The 19238-nt window shown below is 33.0% G+C and overlaps 2 protein-coding genes across 2 annotated transcripts; both read right to left on the bottom strand.

The window, feature by feature from the left end:
* Positions 1-6436: 6436 nt before the first annotated feature.
* LOC146930105 (uncharacterized) lies at positions 6437-7161 on the bottom strand. Its single transcript, XM_085707472.1, has 2 exons — positions 6724-7161; positions 6437-6632 (listed from the first exon to the last, which is right to left on the bottom strand). Exons 1-2 carry the CDS (start codon positions 7159-7161, stop codon positions 6501-6503), a joined length of 570 nt encoding a protein of 189 aa, XP_085563598.1. The 3' UTR covers positions 6437-6500.
* A 3343-nt stretch (positions 7162-10504) lies between these two features.
* Positions 10505-19007, bottom strand: LOC146930104 (fatty acyl-CoA reductase 1-like). Its single transcript, XM_085701753.1, has 10 exons — positions 18761-19007; positions 18530-18633; positions 15462-15664; positions 15271-15371; positions 14768-14969; positions 14494-14655; positions 12719-12800; positions 11794-12063; positions 11106-11233; positions 10505-11019 (listed from the first exon to the last, which is right to left on the bottom strand). The coding sequence occupies exons 1-10, from the start codon at positions 18837-18839 to the stop codon at positions 10863-10865; spliced, it is 1488 nt and encodes a 495-aa protein (XP_085557879.1). The 5' UTR covers positions 18840-19007; the 3' UTR covers positions 10505-10862.
* Positions 19008-19238: the final 231 nt, after the last annotated feature.

Raw genomic sequence — 19238 nt, 5'->3', positions numbered from 1 at the left:
AAAAGAGGTAAAACTAGATCCATTGGAAAGCTAACATCCACGCCTACAACTGTCATGTTTACACCAAGATCCAATTCGGAATATAAATGGGTAGAAAACACCCATAAGTGGCCACTAGGCGCCAGGAACAGACACCTGAGGCGCCAGCTCTCGGGTTGTGGGCGCTAGGTGCCCTTACTGCAGCGCTATGATGTGTCTAAATTTTACGTTTTTGAGCTACGAGAATGCTTCTGAATTGCCCTAATTGTCCACTTTACAAGCCCAAACTGATATGAAACATTACTTAGGGTTACCCCATCATCCAAACACTACTTTCTCACATATTTTAACTAATTATCCACCCTTATTGTGGTTAAAATCCCAATTTATCCATCCTAGTTTTATTCCCTTTGATTCTAATCTTCCTACGTCATCACCAATTCATATTACATCTGTTCTTCATCACATTTTCATCATAAGTTATATCAATAACAACATTCTTAAAATTAAACATCCCCATGTCATAGTTTAAAATACCCTATAGTGAAAGGATTCTCCCCCTTACCTCGAGTTCGTAGAAACCTTCGGTTGGACTCGATATCGCTGCACTAGGGTTCCGCTTTTCTCCTTCTCCTTCTCTTATCTCTTTTCTCTGATAAGCAAAAACTAATTTCTAATCTATAATATTCTTATTTATACTTGGGCTCACTATTCGTTATGGTTGCCCTCCTTTCCTATGCTTTACAATTTTACTTCTCCCCTCCCCCACTTATTTAAATCTTACTTTCTACACCGTCGACCCCTTATTTATCTTGTTTGGACTTCTCTCTTCGTTTCATTTAATTTCTCAAACCACTTCTCACTCAACATCGTTATCTTATTCTCTTTTCGACAATAAGCAAAGCAACACCAATCATAATATTAATTAAACTTCACCTATCCAACATTATTGAATTAATTAAAAATGGAAAGTTGGGTGTTATAGAAATACTGCTAGGACTGGGGGCAAAGAATGTTGTGATAAAGGGAGATTCAGAATCAGTGGTGAAGCAGCTAACAAACGAGTACAATTGCATAAGTGAGAATTTGTTTTCTTATTTTGTTTCTGCAAATTTTTTATTAAATAATTTTGAATCTGTCATTATTCAACATGTGCCAAGAATAGAAAATCAAGTGGCAAATGATTTAGCACAAGGTTATAAAGTCTCTAAACAGAAATTATAGGAATTGATAGAAATCAAGGATAAATTAGACCCTATTGAATGCCCTTCGACAAAATTGTCAATGTCAAAACTTGTGGTGGCAGAAGGAGAATTGGACTCTAATGAGCCATGTTTTTATCCTAATTCTTATCTTGAAATTTTTGTCATTGACAATTTGTTTAATAATGATTGGAGAAAACCAATCGTAGAATACCTTGAGAAACCGTCAGGCACGGTTAGTCGAAAGACTAGATATATAGCCTTAAGCTAAGTGATCATTGGAAATGAATTGTTTAAGAAAACTACCGAAGGAGTTTTACTTAAATGCATCAATGATAATGACGCTTACCTAGCCGTTTCTGGGGTACATAGTGGAACATGTGGTTCTCATCAAGCATGCCATAAAATGAAATGGTTAATATTTCAACAAGGTTTGTATTGGCTATCCATGAGGGTACCAAAAACATGCAGGAATTCAGCATGTGTCTGTAAGTAAATTACATTTCATAGTAAAACCTTGGCCATTTACAGGTTGGGCTTTAGATATAATTGGTGAAATTCATCCTGCTTCATCTGGTGGTTATCATTTTATTTTATTTTAAATAGATTACTTCACTAAATGGATTGAAGTCATCCCTTTGTCTAAGGTCAACCAGGAGATTGTGATTAGTTTTATTCAAAATCATATTCTTTATAGATTTGGAATTCCTGAAACTATCACTACGGATCAAGGATCGGTGTTTATTGGTCAAAAAATGGTTGATGTTGCCAACCAAACAGGTTTTAAGTTTCTCACTTCGACATCATATTATGCTCAAGCAAATGGTCAAGTTAAAGCTGCCAATAAAGTTGTCATTAATTTGATAAAGAAATATACACATGCTCAACCAAGAAATTGGCATAAAACTTTAAACCGAATCCTTTCGGCTTGTCGACGCAGTTTTACCAGTGGAAATTTGTGTACGATCAGCCAGAGTACAAAGGCAAATGGAAATTCCAACAGATCAGTATTGGAATATGATGTTGGATGAGTTAGTTGATGTAGTTGAAAAAAGGCTGATGGCATTAGACGTACTTTTGAGACAAAAAGAACGCGTTGCAAAAGCCTATAATAAAAATGTAAAATCAAAATCTTTTAACCTTGGCGATTTTATTTGGAAACTATTGTTGCCTATGGACAAAAGAGATAGAATCTTGGGAAAGTGGTCACCAAATTAGGAAGGAACATTTAAAGTTATTCAAGTATTTTCAAACGGTGCTTATGAAATTGAAGAATTAGCTTCCGACAATAGAATATTCAGAATAAATGGCAAGTATTTGAAAAAATATAGGCCTATATTGCAGGAAGATTATTAATTTAAGAGTAGTTTTGAAGAGAAGCGAAAACTTGGCATTAAAATTGAGACAAAATTAATGCCAAGAGGCAATGTTCTAAGTCAAAGACATTGTCGAATATTGCAGCAAAATCATAGGAAATCGAAATCGCATTTTGATTAAGAAAAAGCCAACTAATGGGTAAAAAATACAATGTCGAAATATGGATAAAACCATTAAAATAATTCAACACCTTAGTTACAAAAACTATTTTATGGCCCTAAATAAAAAACCTAAAATCCTTCAGAGAAGCGAAAATGGACGAGAAACCAAATAATTTCGGCGTCGAATCGGTAGAAAAGGCAGAGATCCATCATGGAATAGTCGTCGTCAGAGCCTGGAGGTGGCGAAAAGGTATTGGGCCTCCCCCCGTCCCCTTTACAAGTTTTGAACGATGTACACATAAATCTGTATTCTAAGCCGGGTTGAAGGGCTCTTAACCAGCAACAACAGTTGATGTTCATGATAGCCTTCTTACCACTAGCAAGTTGCCGGTGCTCGAAGAGGTCTTTGAAGATAGGGAAAACCTCATCTGTCAGAAACCCACCTCTAGATAACGCATTGAACATCATCATACTTAGCCCCGTCAAATCCATAAATTGCTGCTTCAGGCAGAATCTTTTTGATTTCCTTCAAATCGGGATTCCTTTGTTGGAACAGTTGGGATGCCAAAATTACGTTGTACATTGCATGCCCACTGCAAGAGAGTTGCTGCATGAAAGCACATTTTTCTGCACAGGGTTGACAATCAGAAAGATACAACAAACATCTTCCTGTTAAAACCCTGAGTACTTTATTGTTGTTAACCATAAGTGGCCTTGAGTCTAAAAAGGTTCCTAGTACCAGAAGTCGTGACCTTCTTGACAATGATGAGCAAAACATCATCTGGGAGTCTTTCCATTTTTTGCATGAATTTTCTCTTTCTTCCACATGTAGAGAAAAACACGAAAGGAAGAGAGGTTGAGAAATGGAGTGGGTAGAGAGACTTTATACGCAACAAGATGAAGAAGTAATCGATGTGGTAAAACTCTTTATTTCCTTGTTCAGTAATCGTCGTGTGTCTTTAATGAGAATTTGGTTTTCTTGAGTTAGTGGAAAAGTTGAAAATCTCGAGGGAAACCGGTCGACAAGAAGTGGGCTTTACAATGATGATAGATGGGGAAATGCAAACGATTTAAAGATGAAAGGTTAACACGTGACACTTGGCACCTTAGGGTAAATGGAGAGGCCCACAAACTTTTCAACTGCAGAAGTGGTGGCCAACCAAATCTTGAAGTCGTGTAACGAAAGGAAATTTGACAAGACTACTCTTTGAAAGTCATGATTAACGTGACGTCAATCTTCTAAAGAATACTCAAGGTCTTTTCAAAAATGTCAATCTTCTCTTTCAAAATTTTGAGTCGAAAATGGCATGTTTCGGGGGCAATTTGTTAGCATGTAATTTTGACAGGGTCATTTAATGCGGTCAACATTGGTTGACTTTTATCTTTTCAGGAATCAAAGTATTTCCCCTTCAACATGAGGATTTCGACGAGATTTGGACTTAGTGTGTGGAAGAATCTAAAAACTCTGGAGTTCGACAAGAAATAAGCCAAAAAATACAAGTTCGTTGAAGCCAAGCAATTACTAGCAAGGCGGGAAGAATTTGAATCCAAGAAGCAGTTTCTCTTAGTGGAAAATGTGGGGGACAAATGGTTGTCCGATGCAAAAAAGTGCTGATCGTGGAGTTAGCCTTTTTTCAGTTATTTTATTATGTATAAATAGTAGTTTTCCATATGGAAAATAGGTTGCAAATCACTTATAAAAATTCTAAAACACTGGAAGTACCGGCGCGAGGGAAAAGAGTTATACATAATGTATGTAATCTGATTTGTTGAACCACCTTTACTTTAATGCAATGCAATTTACTTTTTCTTTAAGTTTTAGCGTTTTAAACTTTTAGTCTTTTGCTTGCATTTACTGCGTTTTCTTTTTGTTTTATCCTTTTTCTGTCGAAAGACGCCACACAGATTCGTCTTGTTCATAAAGCAACCTATGAATTTGATGAACGCTCGCTCACTTTTTTGAAAACAATATTCACAACATGTTCTAGGATTTCTGATTTGATACTGCTTGTAATAACCAAAACCAACCCTTCTTGTTTACCAAAAACACCAGTAAATAATATGTTGATGATATCATTTTTGAGTCTACTAATGAATGATTGTGAAGAGAGTTCTTAAAGCTCATGCAGGAGGAATTTAAAATGTCCCTTATGGTGGAGCTAGGGTTTTTCCTTGGAGGGAACCTTTAGCCAAAAGAAGTATGCATTAGAGCTACTTAAGAAGGTCAATATGCAAGATTGTAAGCCCACATCCATGCCAATAGCCTCTTCTCTTTTTGTTGATAATGACGAACATGGTATTAACGTAGATGTAAAGATGTATCAATGTATGATTGGCTATTTGCTTCATTTAACAGCAAGTAGGTTGAATATTATGTTTAGTCATGTATACATGTGTGCTAGATAGCGAGCTTGTCCAAAGGAATCCCACTTAAAAAAATATGAAAATAAACTTGAACTGTTACTTGTCCTCAAGGAACAAACTTGTTAAATGAAAAATGACAGTAAAATAACAGCTTACCAACCAATGATATCCTCGAAGTTCATCTCCCTACTAGCCATATGATGAGCTAGTTTGACTTGCTTGCATCCACTATTCACAACTCCACGCAACAATATGATAAGGGGTCACACTCAATCAACATGCATGTCTACATATTACCATACGCTTAAAAAGTTTCTAAATGTCAATCAAAATCAATGTCAATCAAAATCAATGTCATTACACACTTTGAGGTCTTTAAGGGTTATAACGGGGCTTAGGTAAAGGTGGGATAATATTTGGATAAGTAGGCTATACAAAATTTGAGTTAGGAACTCCTACAAAATTTAAACACATATTCAATCCCCTCATTCACCCTTTGAAACAACAATTGTAAAGGTACTAGAGAATATTTGTAACTTATTAGGACAATCGAGTTGGAAATTACTCGGATTTCTTCATTGTTTGTCCCTTACTTTTCATTCTATTTTTTTTAATACACCATTTTTGTGTGTATTTTTCATGATTTGTTCTTTATTTTCTAGTACCCCACCCTAAACTTAGTTGGTTGCAAATTCCAATAGCAACCTCAAACTTATTGTTTAGTAACTCTCTACATAGCCTCACTCAAATATAACATTTTGGGTTAAAAACTAAAAGTCTCTAGGCTCAATATGTAGTTTGTCACCGAACAAAAAGATCTAAACCTACCGGCTCAAATTGGCTTTCAAAAAGGATAAATTCAATTAAAATCAGGGTAGGCTTCAAAGGCTCACAGGACCAAACATTTTTGCCTCAGTGTGTATATGACAAAGATCAATCAACAGTAAAGAAACAATGCAAGTTCTAGAAATGTAGTTGCACGGAACACTCTATATAAGTAAATTTAAAAATAAAATTTGGCCATGAACCTTACAGTGTTAGATTTCTGGGAGTTGTGACTACCTATCACACATGTCGTACACTTCGCCTTTGAATATCAAGTCACTACCTCCTTATGAACTTTGATGTTATCATTGGTGAAACAAACTGTTATCAAACTGCAAAATTTCAAGAAACAAGAAAATTCATTAACAATAAACAAGCAAACAATAAAAGAGACTCAAACTGAGAACTGACACAACTGACATCTGACAAAGAAGTTATTGAAAAATAAATAAATAAGAACTGATGTGGACTCTATTTTTTTTTCCATCTTTTCACTTTTTTTTTTCTTTTCTTTGTTGTTTTTTTTTTTTTGTTTTTTTTACTGAATATAAATACCTGCAAAATAAACAAAATTAGAAAGGAAAAAAAAGGATGGGTTGCCTCCCACCAAGCGCCTTCTTTTACGTCATTGAGCTTGACGCTTCAACCACTGTTAGGGTGGAAAAAATGACACAAAAAATATATCATCCTTCTTCTTCCTCTTGTTTGGTAGGAATTCCATGAACTTAGCACAAAGAAGTAGATGTTCCCATGCACCCACCAATAGGCTTCTTGACATTGTGACCTTTCCTCTTGTTTGGTAGGAATTCCATGAACTTAGCACAAAGAAGTAGATGTTCCCATGCACCCACCAATAGGCTTCTTGACATCGTGACCTCCCACCATACAGAAGAATGAGTCTTTTCTTGCAAATGAATGTTTTCTTTCATCCCCATTGATTGAGTCTCCATTTTAAGGTACAAATCGACACGCCTCATCCGTGGCTTTTCTTCTCTGTTGCAACTTTTATTTTTCAAATGTTCAGCTTGCACCAAGAGGGCATGTCGCTTCATCTCAATCTCAACTGATTTATTTTCACACTCATCTGCTTTCTCAACAAGATTACCACACTGAACATCAAACTTCTCAAATGAAACTTGAATTGACATCAAGAAATCATCTAAAATATTTTGAAGTTGAGGGTTATAATCTATGTTGACCACCTCTTTCTTCCCTTCACAATCACTACCTGGTTGATTTGCCTCATAAAGATCACATTTCTCATTTAATATCGAGATTTTACTGTCCAAAGATTTTATCTTCAAAGATAGCATATATTTTTCATACTGCAACTTAGCAATCTCTTCTGTGACATAAAGGAGTAACCTGTCTATCATAGCTACAAAACTTGGATAAACTCTTCAATAGCAAAGCACAAAGAAATAGAAGTGAAGAGCATAAATAATAATAATTGTTTTTTTTCACTTTTTTTCAATATAAACAAAAATATAAATGACAGAAATCCTAAATAATAACGAAATTACCAAGCCAAAAACTTGATAGACCTTTAGCAAGTGTACTAAAAATATATCGAAGTAATAAAATTTATAAGTTCGTATCCACAGGGACTGTTTCAATTTCTACTCGGCAGAAGCGTTAAAATAAGGGATGTATTAAATTCAATAGTGCCCTAGGCAGTTGAGTTGATTTTTGTAACATAAACTGATTAAAAACAATAAAAGATTGGTTTTAGAAAATTTGAGAGAAGCATGGTTAAGACCTTCGAATCCTCCGAAGTTCTCCTATGGTAATTTGCACTCCTAATTCAAGCAATGATTATCTAGTTTAACGACAGATTAACAAAGTAACTCTACCCAATCTCTTGACCTAGAATTCTCTCCGTAAGTGACAACCCCTTAATCTCTTAAGTGAATTCGAAACCGTTGGAGGTTTTAACAATTCGTTAATCCATGAGTCATAACCTAATAATTTTCTATCTCTAGCTTAATTACTTAGGTTAAACCTATTACCTAGATCAGAGTCAAAAGTCAGGGCTAGTGGTCATTCAAGTTCTAAGATCAGTTTGCATATTCAAAAACACTAGTGCTAGTAGTCAATATAATAAACATACAAACAACATTAAACACAAGGTAATATGAATAAAAACTAGACTTTCATTGATATCCAAAGGAGTTTAACAAACTAGGGTTCCCATAGGATTACATCAGATTCATCTAAGTCTCAACCACAAGAAAATTAGCTACGTATAATTAACATAATCATAAAGTTTAAAAGATTGTACATGAATTAGAATTAGAGAGAATAATTTCTTCTCTGCTTCGTGAATCCTGCCAAGCTTGAACTCTATGTTGCATCGTGTTTCTTTCCTTCCATTCCTTATTCTCCAAAACGTGATTCCTCAATTTGTCTCCAAAAGTGAATGCACAAAACGTGAATCATTTCCTCGTATGCAGCTAGCTTCTTATATATAGCATTGTGACCTAGTTTTCTTCCTTGCTCCAAATGCTGTTTCTTTTCCAATACAGGTCAGCCCAATTATTTTTCTCCTTTTCTTTTTTATATTCACACCACCTAAGACAAGCACATTTGTTCTTCATTCATGTGGCCTCTTATATATTGCTGATGCATATTTCTTTTCTAGCAATCAGCCAAGAACTATGTCTAATCTTTGATTACATGACCACTAAATATAACTATTATACATTATTTGACTCAATAAATTAAAAGCGACAATTTATTTAAAATGACTCTAAATTAAATATTAAACTATTGGAAATAGACTAAAAACTTAACCAAAAGTGACTCTAAAAATAGTGAATGACAGACTGTCATCAGGGAACCTTTAGCCAAAAGAAGTATGCATTAGAGCTACTTAAGAAGGTCAATATGCAAGATTGTAAGCCCACATCCATGCCAATAGCCTCTTCTCTTTTTGTTGATAATGACGAACATGGTATTAACGTAGATGTAAAGATGTATCAATGTATGATTGGCTATTTGCTTCATTTAACAGCAAGTAGGTTGAATATTATGTTTAGTCATGTATACATGTGTGCTAGATAGCGAGCTTGTCCAAAGGAATCCCACTTAAAAAAATATGAAAATAATTTTAAGCTACTTTAGGGACATCAAGTTTTGGTTTATGGTTTCCCAAGGGAGGTGCTTGTTGTTCAGTGGGGTACTCCAATTTCGATTTTACTAGTTGAAAATCAGATAGGAAGAGTACTATTGGTATATGTCACATGTTTGGGAATTGTTTAGTCTTGTGGCATGCGTTGCTCTTTCTACCACAGAAGTTGAATATGTTGCTGCCGGAATTTGTTGTGCTCATATTTTGTGGCTCAAACAACAACTTCTTGACTTTGATTTAAATCTCACTTGTATACCATTAAAGTGTGATAACATTAGTGCGTAAACCTTACTAAAAATTCAGTTTCACACTCGCACACTAAACATATAGAGATAAGGCATCACTTCTTTAAGGATTATGTTGAAAAGAAGGATGTGATTTTTGAATATGTTGACACTAAGTGTCAACTTGAATACATTTTTACAAAACCACTTCAATTCAATTCTTTTCTCAAAATCCGTAAGAAATTATCTTAGATACCTTGTGTCGTCCTACATGAGGTCCATACCATAGTTCTTATGACGAGCTAGTTAGAACAGATGTTGCATTGGGCCTCGGCCCAAACCAGAATAGGAAATAAGAATTCTGCTCTTCTCCCAACTAGTTTTGCTCATTTTTAACCAAACTTCCAAAAATGCCCATGTGTGAGTTAACTCACGCATGTAATATACCCAGCGTGACTTCACGCTATAAAACAAACAAAATCCCACAGTCACATTGAAACAAAAGCACAGTTCAAGAGCACAAGAGTTTTCAGGAAAACCTTATCAGAATGTGATAAGATACTTAACCCTAACCATTAACAAAAGGCATGGTGAACTCGTCAAGGAATTATGTAATTATGTATAAATCGGGAAACCTCCATAGTTATTTATTCCGAATGTCAAACTCTCAATCAATGCCTTTGCTATAAAGCCGCATTCTTCTAACAAAAAAAAATGTGAGCTTCTTAAATTCAAGGAAGGGAAAAGAGTATCATGATAAAGTTGGAAAGGCATGGATTAAAGTCCAATACATGTGCATAAAGTCCAATACAAGTCCACCAGGAACCGGAAAAATACATTCTTTTTTTAAAAAAAAAAAAGTGAAGAAGATGAAGGCAAAGATGATGAAGAAGAAGAGATGAATGACTTTTTGTTCTAGCGTGACTTAAGTCACGCAGCATGACTTAAGTCACGTGAGGACGTGGGGGTATTTTGAGAATTTCAGTTAGGAGTGAGCAAATCTTGATGGGAGAAGAGCAGAATTCAGGAAATGATGACAAATTTACAACACCAGTAACATTGCTAGAATCATAATAGTATGAAATTACTACTTTCTACTAATTCTAAAAAGCATATTCACCGTTAGTATTGTGATTCATACCAGCATTTAGAAGACATGCAAGATTTTCTATTATGTATATGACGTTTAGTTGTTCGGATTATCTTTATGTTGGAATTCTATCTTGCATGCTAAAAGAACAAACCTTTCTGCTGAATGAGGAGACTAAACAACCGATGACCTCTATAAGGAAGTGTTCAATGTTGAAGCTTAAGACTCAAGTTGTAATTCTTTTCCCTTCCTTGCACATCTTGTGCTTGTTTTTGATCTATCAATACATTATCTTTTGGCTTTGCCAAAAAAATAAAAAAAAAATTACACACTTGCATTGAATTTAGAGACATTATCTTTTGGCAACATAATTTCCAATAAACCTAAAGAGAAATGTCTCTCCATTCTAAATATTCTTCAAACAATAAGCTCTAAAGAGCAATGGTTCTCTAAATTCATATTTAGATCACCAGAATTATTAAAGAGTACAATACATTCTCAATACTATTCTAGCAATAAGGTCTAAAGAGAAACTTTCCAACCATTTTGAAGTGGTAAATAATTTTAAAATCATTTCATTGCATACTTGACGAGACCAGGAATGTGTGTATGCATCATATAGTCTGACCAATTAATGCTAGTAGGGTCAAACTCTAGAATAGTGGTCTCCATGTTAAGATGATCCTTTGTTGCCCTTAGTAAATTTTTCGTGTTCGAATCATCAAACCTAAAATATCAATTCACAGTTTCATGAGTATAAAGGAAAAAAAGTAGATCAAAGTAATATGGAGAAAAGGCCTTGAAATTACATACACTGCCTTAAAAAACACGTAAGGTTTGTATAGTTTTGCAAGTCGCTTCACCAATCGTATTTTTTTGTAGTTATCATCATAAACATCTTGGAAGGAATGACAAATCAATTTGTTCACCAAATTTAAGACCTTGAATATATGCCAAAAAATATTAAAAGGATTAATTAGTAAAAGTGCTACATGAATATGTCAAAATATGAGAGCTATCAATGCACTCTAAAACACACATTTTAATTGGTTAAAATTCATATCAAAATATTTTTTTTGTCAAAATTCATATCAATTTTACCAAATAATGTAGGCACCGCATAAATTTAGTGTGATCCATTTGAATTTCAACCAACTGAAAAATATGTGTTGAAAATAGTGTATTAAAGAATATGTCGGTATACGTAGCCGTAAAAAAAAATTAGGGAAATGCTAACTAGTGCTCTAAGGGCACTAGTTAAGAAAATTAATATAGAAATTATGCATTGCAAATTGATGAAAAGTTGAATGTTTAACTTTATAAAAGTCAAAAAATTGTTGATTTAAATGAAAATTTTCTATTTTTGACATCCTTAACCATTGCCCTTAAAGCATTGATTAGCAAAACCCAAAAAATTATTAGTAATTGGGTAGCATCATTCGTGCCAAAAATTTGGCTTGCTTTAATATTAGGTTGTTGGAGTACTTAACATTTAACAAACCTCAAGTGGTAGGACATATCGGGTCACTGTATAAATGTTAAAAGCAGCCATACTTTTCAAGGCAATTCCCTTGGAGATGATTATTGGCTTTCCATCTTTGTTTAGGCAAGGAGTTTTCATGAAATATTGATGGGAAATGTTGTGGACATCAGAAATTTTGAGAGGATTTCTTAATGAAGAAGAAACATGGTAGATGAAATTTTTAGGAGCTTGATTTGAATTAATAACAATGGCTGCAATCACACAATTGATGACCAAATCTGCAGGTATCTACATATCATTATCAAACATTCAAACGTTTAGTTAAGTTATATTTGTTTGTCCCGTAGAAATATCTAATGCATATCTAATTAAATCATGCATATGCATAAAAATTCATGCGATCCCTAAAAAAAAGAAATCATGCGAGTTAAATTATGCTAGCAACATATTAAAAAAAAATGCTAACAAATACTTTTAGGATATTGTTTAGGCAATCAAAAGAGATAATTTTTAAATAAAAAGTTGTGTAATTATTTCTTTTCTATGTATTTACTTGCATTTTTGAGACAAAGTTTTTTATTATAAGTTCTTTAAACTGTGTTCTTAAATAGTGTCATTAGGACACTTGTTAGCATAACCCTATTAATCATTAATTAACAAATCAAAGTAGATATTTGAGTAGATCCTAACAAATAATTAGTTTATTAAAATAACAATCTTTGATTTTCTATAACTTTATATTTTACCGAATATAATCCAAAATTTAAATAGGTCTCACAATTTATGTGGGTCTTGAGTATGGCTCATGAAAAGATAAATAAACTATAACAAAGGTAAATCATAGAGAAACACTACGATGTAAATCATAGAGAAACACTACGAGTTTCATCAAAATCAACAAAACTTATGCATGATAGGATCGAACTTAATCATGAAACTTAACGATATCTAAAACTGTCCTGGGATTACCGAGAAAATATGGCAGTTTCCCTTTACCATAGGCACATATCATACTATCAACAGTTCTGTGCAATCACAAGTTAAAACAAACGTCATCACTATATATGAAATAGAAATAAAGAGTTAAATATGTTTTTTTCTCTATAAATATACTTATTTTTTGGTTTAGCCCTCCTATAAAATAAATAGATTCTTATAGTTTTTTAAAAATTTCATTCAATGTGATGATTACACAAGAGTTTTAAAAAGTAGGGACAAAAAATGATTGAAAATTTTTGTGGGACTAAAAGTGGGAGAAATTTTTTAGAAGATTTAAAACGAAAATTTGGTAATTTATAGGGTTAAAAAACATATTTAACCTTAAAACAAAATCAGCAACTAAAACAGGAACAAAAATAAATTCTCTTTTTTTCTCTTTTCTTTTTATTGGTCAAGTAGTATAGTGGCTAAAAATTCATCTATAAGATGAATAAATAAGGTCTTCGAGATTCAAACCCCGATCTCTCGAGGTATTGTGCAATGTCCCTAAAAACTAAACTAAATTCAGGGGGACTTTCTCTTTCCTTACTCTCTCAACATCAGTTTAATGACAAAATTAGAAACTTGTTTCAAAATTTTGTCCACTAATTTAAATTTTGATATAGTTAATGATTCCCATTGAAATAACATTTTGTGTCAGTAAAAGAACACAATATAGTGTATGTATTTTTTTTTTCTTTCGAGTAGTCTATTAGTTAGAAATTCACTTTTTTAAGGTAAATAAGTGTGATGTACGGGGTTCGAACCTCACCCGTACATATATAATGTATTATTTATACCAGCTGAGTCAAACTCACATGGACAACTTCTCATACTATCTTTAATATATTAAAACAATAATGTAACTTGGTTTCATGAGCATAGTTTAGTTGGAAGGGACATTGCAGTATGTAGGGGTCGGAGCTCGAACCTTGAATTCTCCATTTATTCATCGTAATGCTGAATTTCTAGTCACTACACCACTTGACAAAAAAAATAACTTGTTAACAACTACCCTAACATTATTTAAGAATTTTAAACAAGGTACTAACAATTATGGATAATTTATTTTGGCAAAGTAAAATTCTTTTTATCAAGGAGAGAACTATCACAACTATGAGTCGTTGTCGTCTTGAACTCTATATGGGTGTTTTGTGGAGCGGTTTGAATTGAGTTTGCGGCAAAAACTCATCATTTCCAAATATAAAATTATATGTGGTTCAGTTCGATTCAGTTGTGGATGACTAATTAAAAAAAAAAAACTATCCAATCCAAATCAATTTAATGTGGTTTAATTTGGATCGATTTTTGGATATCCTAAAATATTATAAAAATAGGGTAAAATAATAGGTTTGATACAAAATATAGCATGCGATTTATTAAAAATTAATACTACAGAATACAATGCTTTGATTATCTTTGAAACATAAGAAATAGTAACAAAATAGATTGAATTAAACTAATATGTAGTATTAAAAGAATTAAAAAAGAAAAAAATAATAGCTTAATATAATGGTGCTAATATAATATATCATACTTTAAAAAAAATGAAAATATACATTAAAATACATGTATGCGGTTCGGTTTTGGTTCGATTTTGTGCGGTTTTTTATTTTTTTTAGACTGGTTGGTAGCTTTAATTTAGATCAGTTTGGATTTAAACATCCTTACTTATTTACGCCATATTAAATTTTTTATGAAAATTAAAAAGACATTTGTGTGTGATAAATTATCATATACCTTTGACCTTCAATCCAACCAGGAAACGGATCTTTGCTTGTACTAGTTACCATCGTTGGACGTATAATGATCAATGGTACATTATCTTTATGATGTACTAAAAGCATCTCTCCCATTGCTTTTGTGAATACATATGTGTTTGGCCAACCATGCAAATTTGCTCTAATTTTGCATTAGTTCATCATATTAGATCATAAATAATGTTAGATAGATACAAAATAATTGCATAAAATAAAAAGTAAAAAATAAAAAGTATGGTAAGAATTTGATGAACCTTTCAATTCCATAATCTTTCAATGCATATTTGAGTGTTTTTTCATCCACATTCATTGCTTGTAGTTCATGAAATTTTTTCTCCTGCAAATTCATTTCTATTTGTATGTCTAGTTTTGAAGTTCCTTTTAGGGATTGACTCATCTCAAATGGTTTCTCTTGAAAAATTGATTCTCCTTCCTTAGCCTCTCCGCACACATAAGCTAGAATTAATTATGCCAGCAAATTATTATCATTTAAATTTAAGGAAATTAGAGAGAGATGCAAAGTTCACTATACAATGAATAGGTGACATTTTTTATACCAGTCAACTGATTCTTAATCAGTTGTGCTAACTCAGCACAACTTAGTTACAGTGATAAGGCTTTGTTTGGCTCATGGCTACTTTTTTTTATCGTGTAGGACACTCGTTAAGGAAATCCTAAGTACGAGGTTTGAATTGGTTAATAAGTTGATTTTTTTTCCTTAAAAAAAAAGGTTGAATTTTTTGGTGCATATACTTACCGGTAGATATATGGACAAGGAGCTTTACTTTGTGACACTTTTTTGCAATGTTTAAGACATGCAAAGCTCCCATTGTATTAACACCCATTGAGATGTCAAATCTGTATGAAATGATTGAATATTATTTCAAATGATCAATTTAATCAAACAACAAAAATTAAAGTGTGAGTTAGCCTCAATTTTTCCATCACCTTTCGTCAAAATTGGTAGTTGCAGCAGAATTGACAATAAGGTCTATCTCTTCAAACATCATATTTAAGATGTTATGATCTTTTATTCCCAAATTTTCAACTGCAACATCTCCTGCTACTGCCACAACCTTCTTTGATATAAAAGAATTAAAATCTTCACCCCAGTTATCCCGTAGCACTCGAAATAAATCTGAGTCAAAGACCTATTCAAGCAATGCAATGTAATAAGTCATCATAAAATATCTAGCTATACTATACAATTTAATAATTTGTTACTTCCTCTAGTCACTATTAAAATAAAAGTTTAATTTTCAGATTCATTGAATAATTGATGTATCTGATGTATATTATACATGGGCGGACACACAAAGGGGTTATGGGTGGCTAAAGCCCCACATGCCTTTTCCTTAATTTGTTTTTAATAATAGATATAATACTAAAGAACAAGTCGGTTAATGAGTTAACTATTTTTTTTTACGTGTTTCATGTTTGAGTCTCGCAAAGTCATTTGTAGCTTTTGATGTGAACAAATTATTAAGGATGGTTGAGTTTTATCCAAATGATTTTATAGATGTGCCGGAAGTGGCGTTACGCCATCAACTTAAGAATTATGTTCCAAATATTCGATCTGACCCAAAATTTGCTAAGTTGAAAGGGCTTTCAAATCTTTGTAAAACTCGAGGAAACAAATAAATGCAACACATTTGCTATGATTTATAAACTTTTGAAGCCGACTTTGCTCTTGCCGATAGGAACTGCAAATGTTGAACGTGTTTTTTTAGCTATGAAAGTTGTGAAGAGTAATATATGTAACAAAATGGGTGATCATTGACTAAATGTCTGTCTTGTAGCTTATATAAAAAGATATGTGCTTTTAACGGTTAGTAATGATGTCACTTTAGCTCATTTTCAACAAATGGATAAAAGATGATTTTTATTGTAATGCATTGTATCAAACAATATTATTTCTTATTTTTAATATAGTTTGCATTATTATTTCTTTGAAAATTTAGCCCCACATATACCAAAAATCTGGATCCGCCCCCGATATTATATAACTGACACATTAATTATTCAATGATTTTATAAAGTACATTTTTGGTTATAATACAAAAGGAGCACGCACGTGAAGACACAGTGATACACATTAGTAAATGTAGTTTTATTGTCTCTTTAAAACTCAACTGTCAAAATATGATATATTAACATTATGATATCTTTTTATTTTAAATAGTAATAATTGTAAATACTTGTTATTTGTATTTTTTAATTGTATATAATTATAATTTATTTTAGATAAATAAGATGACAATATGTATTGGAAACTCAATAATCAGTAGAAGTCGGGATTCGAACTCCAATCACAATGTCCGATCTTGTAGTTTTGAGTCATGACTTGATACATAATTATAATTGTTTCTATAAGAAATTTAAACCACAAATATCAAAATATTGAATATAAGGGCATATATCCTTATGACATATTTGCAAGGATTAAAAACAAATATTGTATTTTTTAGGTGACTAAAATCGGAAAATTAATTTATTTACAAAGGACATATTTCATCGTAACCTTTTCAATGAATTTTTTGTTCTCTCTATTTTGTTATCGTGAATTTTCAAGTGTCCACGTCTTTACTCTTAAATCTTCTTTTTTTACAAATTAGTTTTCTGTCTCTCGTGTCACATAAGAGAATTCACATAAGAGAATTCATTCCCTGTCAATATAAGGTCCTTTGGGACTTATGAAATAGATTTATATACAAAGGTGGAGTTGTTGATCTAATCAAAGCGGTTACTCAAATAAATATTCTATCTTGGGGTGCTTTATTAACAGATTGAGGAGACATTCGTGTTGGGGAGTCCGGGGAGCGTTGGGAGTGACAATGGGGTAAACGTCCAGGACACTAAGAGACTTAGACACCACATATCCACCCAAAACTTTAAGGCGTTAGGCATATGGATCCCCCTCTCTTATATATCCAACATATTTTCCATTTCTAATCAATGTGAGACATAATCACTCACCCTTGATTTCCAACAATCTCAACCTCAAGTGTTAGTTAGGATCCCACTCCCACTGCCCCACCGAGCTTAACCAAGGCTTTGATACCAGTTGTTGGAGAGTCCGGGGAGCGACAATGGGCTAAACGTTCTGGACACTTAAATCTTCTTTTTCAAGTGTCCACGACTTTACTCTTAAATCTTCTTTTTTTTTACAAATTAGTTTTCTGTCTCTCGTGTCACATAAGAGAATTCACATAAGAGAATTCATTCCCTGTCAATATAAGGTCGTTTGGGACTTATGAAATAGATTTATATTCAAAGGTGGAGTTGTTGATCTAATCAACGCGGTTACTCAAATAAATATTCTATCTTGGGGTGCTTTATTAACAGATTGAGGAGACATTTGTGTTAGGGAGTCCGGGGAGCGTTGGGAGTGACAATGGGGTAAACGTCCAGGACAATAAGAGACTTAGATACCACATATTCACCCAAAACTTTAAGGCATTAGGCATATGGGTCCCCCTCTCTTCTATATCCAACATTTTTTCCATTTTTAATCAATGTGAGACATAATCACTCACCCTTGATTTCCAACAATCTCAACCTCAAGTGTTAGTTAGGATCCCACTGCCCCACCGAGCTTAACCAAGGCTTTGATACCAGTTGTTGGGGAGTCCGGGGAGCGACAATGGGTTAAACGTTTAGGACACTGAGAGACTTAGACACCACATGACCATATCTTAGCATTAGGTACATGGATCCCCTCTCTTATATATATCCAACATTTTCTCCATTTCTTGTCGATATGAGACATAATCACTCACCCTTGATTTTCAACAATTTGGTGTATCGGTATTCTTATTAGTATCTGCTTGTAATAGATTAGAATACCCTTGTACTCTCATTAACAAATTATTTACTTACATAAAAATATATTTCATACTTAAACCTTTATAGTATTTCAATAGTAGTTTTCTAAGGTACCTTGAATTGGGGAATAATCATATTCTCATTTCCTAAATATTTGTTATAAGAAAATAAAATGAAGATTGAAGGTGCACCTCATTTTGCAAGCGATATGAGGCCATATCAGTATTTGAAGCTCTAACAAGAAGGTAAAGCTTTTGTATCTCTGGTTGAACCCGTAATATCTTTTCCACAAAAACTGCATATTAAAGATAAATTGCACGATGATATAATAATATTTATGAAATTTTATATGAACTAATCATTATTACTAGTTTAGCTTATTAAAAAAAAAAAAAATACTAACTTAGCTAATTATATATTACCTTTCGCTAAGAAGCCTGTTGTGCCTGTCACTAAAATGGTTTTTCCCTTCAAAAAGTTTTGCATGCTTCCCTGGTTCATTGTAGAGAATTAAAGTGTTCCTCAAATTTCTCTATAGGGTTATGATTTAAAATGATTGGTTATCATTGTCATATTTATAGATAAATTTGGCACCTGTTTTTGTTGATATATTAATGGATTTACCGACTCTCCACAACTCACATGTTTTTGATTTAATGAGGAAACCATGTGGTGCTTCGGTGCTTCCTTCAAAAAAAACCATGTGGTGCTAACTCAATTATTTCCTCCATCATTTAATGCATGAAATGTAGTACTACTATTTATTTGTAACAAACATTTTGACTTTATTAATACTTTATTTTAGTTTTGACTGTCTTTCCTTTCTCACACGCCTCTCAAGTGATGATGGATACTACCCCCTAAACTAAAGCATAAAAAATTGACTTGGGATTCTCCAAT

The sequence above is a fragment of the Medicago sativa genome, chromosome 4, assembly GCF_051527215.1.
Source record: "Medicago sativa cultivar Bolivia chromosome 4, Bolivia_mono, whole genome shotgun sequence".
Classification (NCBI taxonomy): Eukaryota; Viridiplantae; Streptophyta; class Magnoliopsida; order Fabales; family Fabaceae; genus Medicago; species Medicago sativa.
This window is presented reverse-complemented; position numbering and strand designations above follow the sequence as displayed.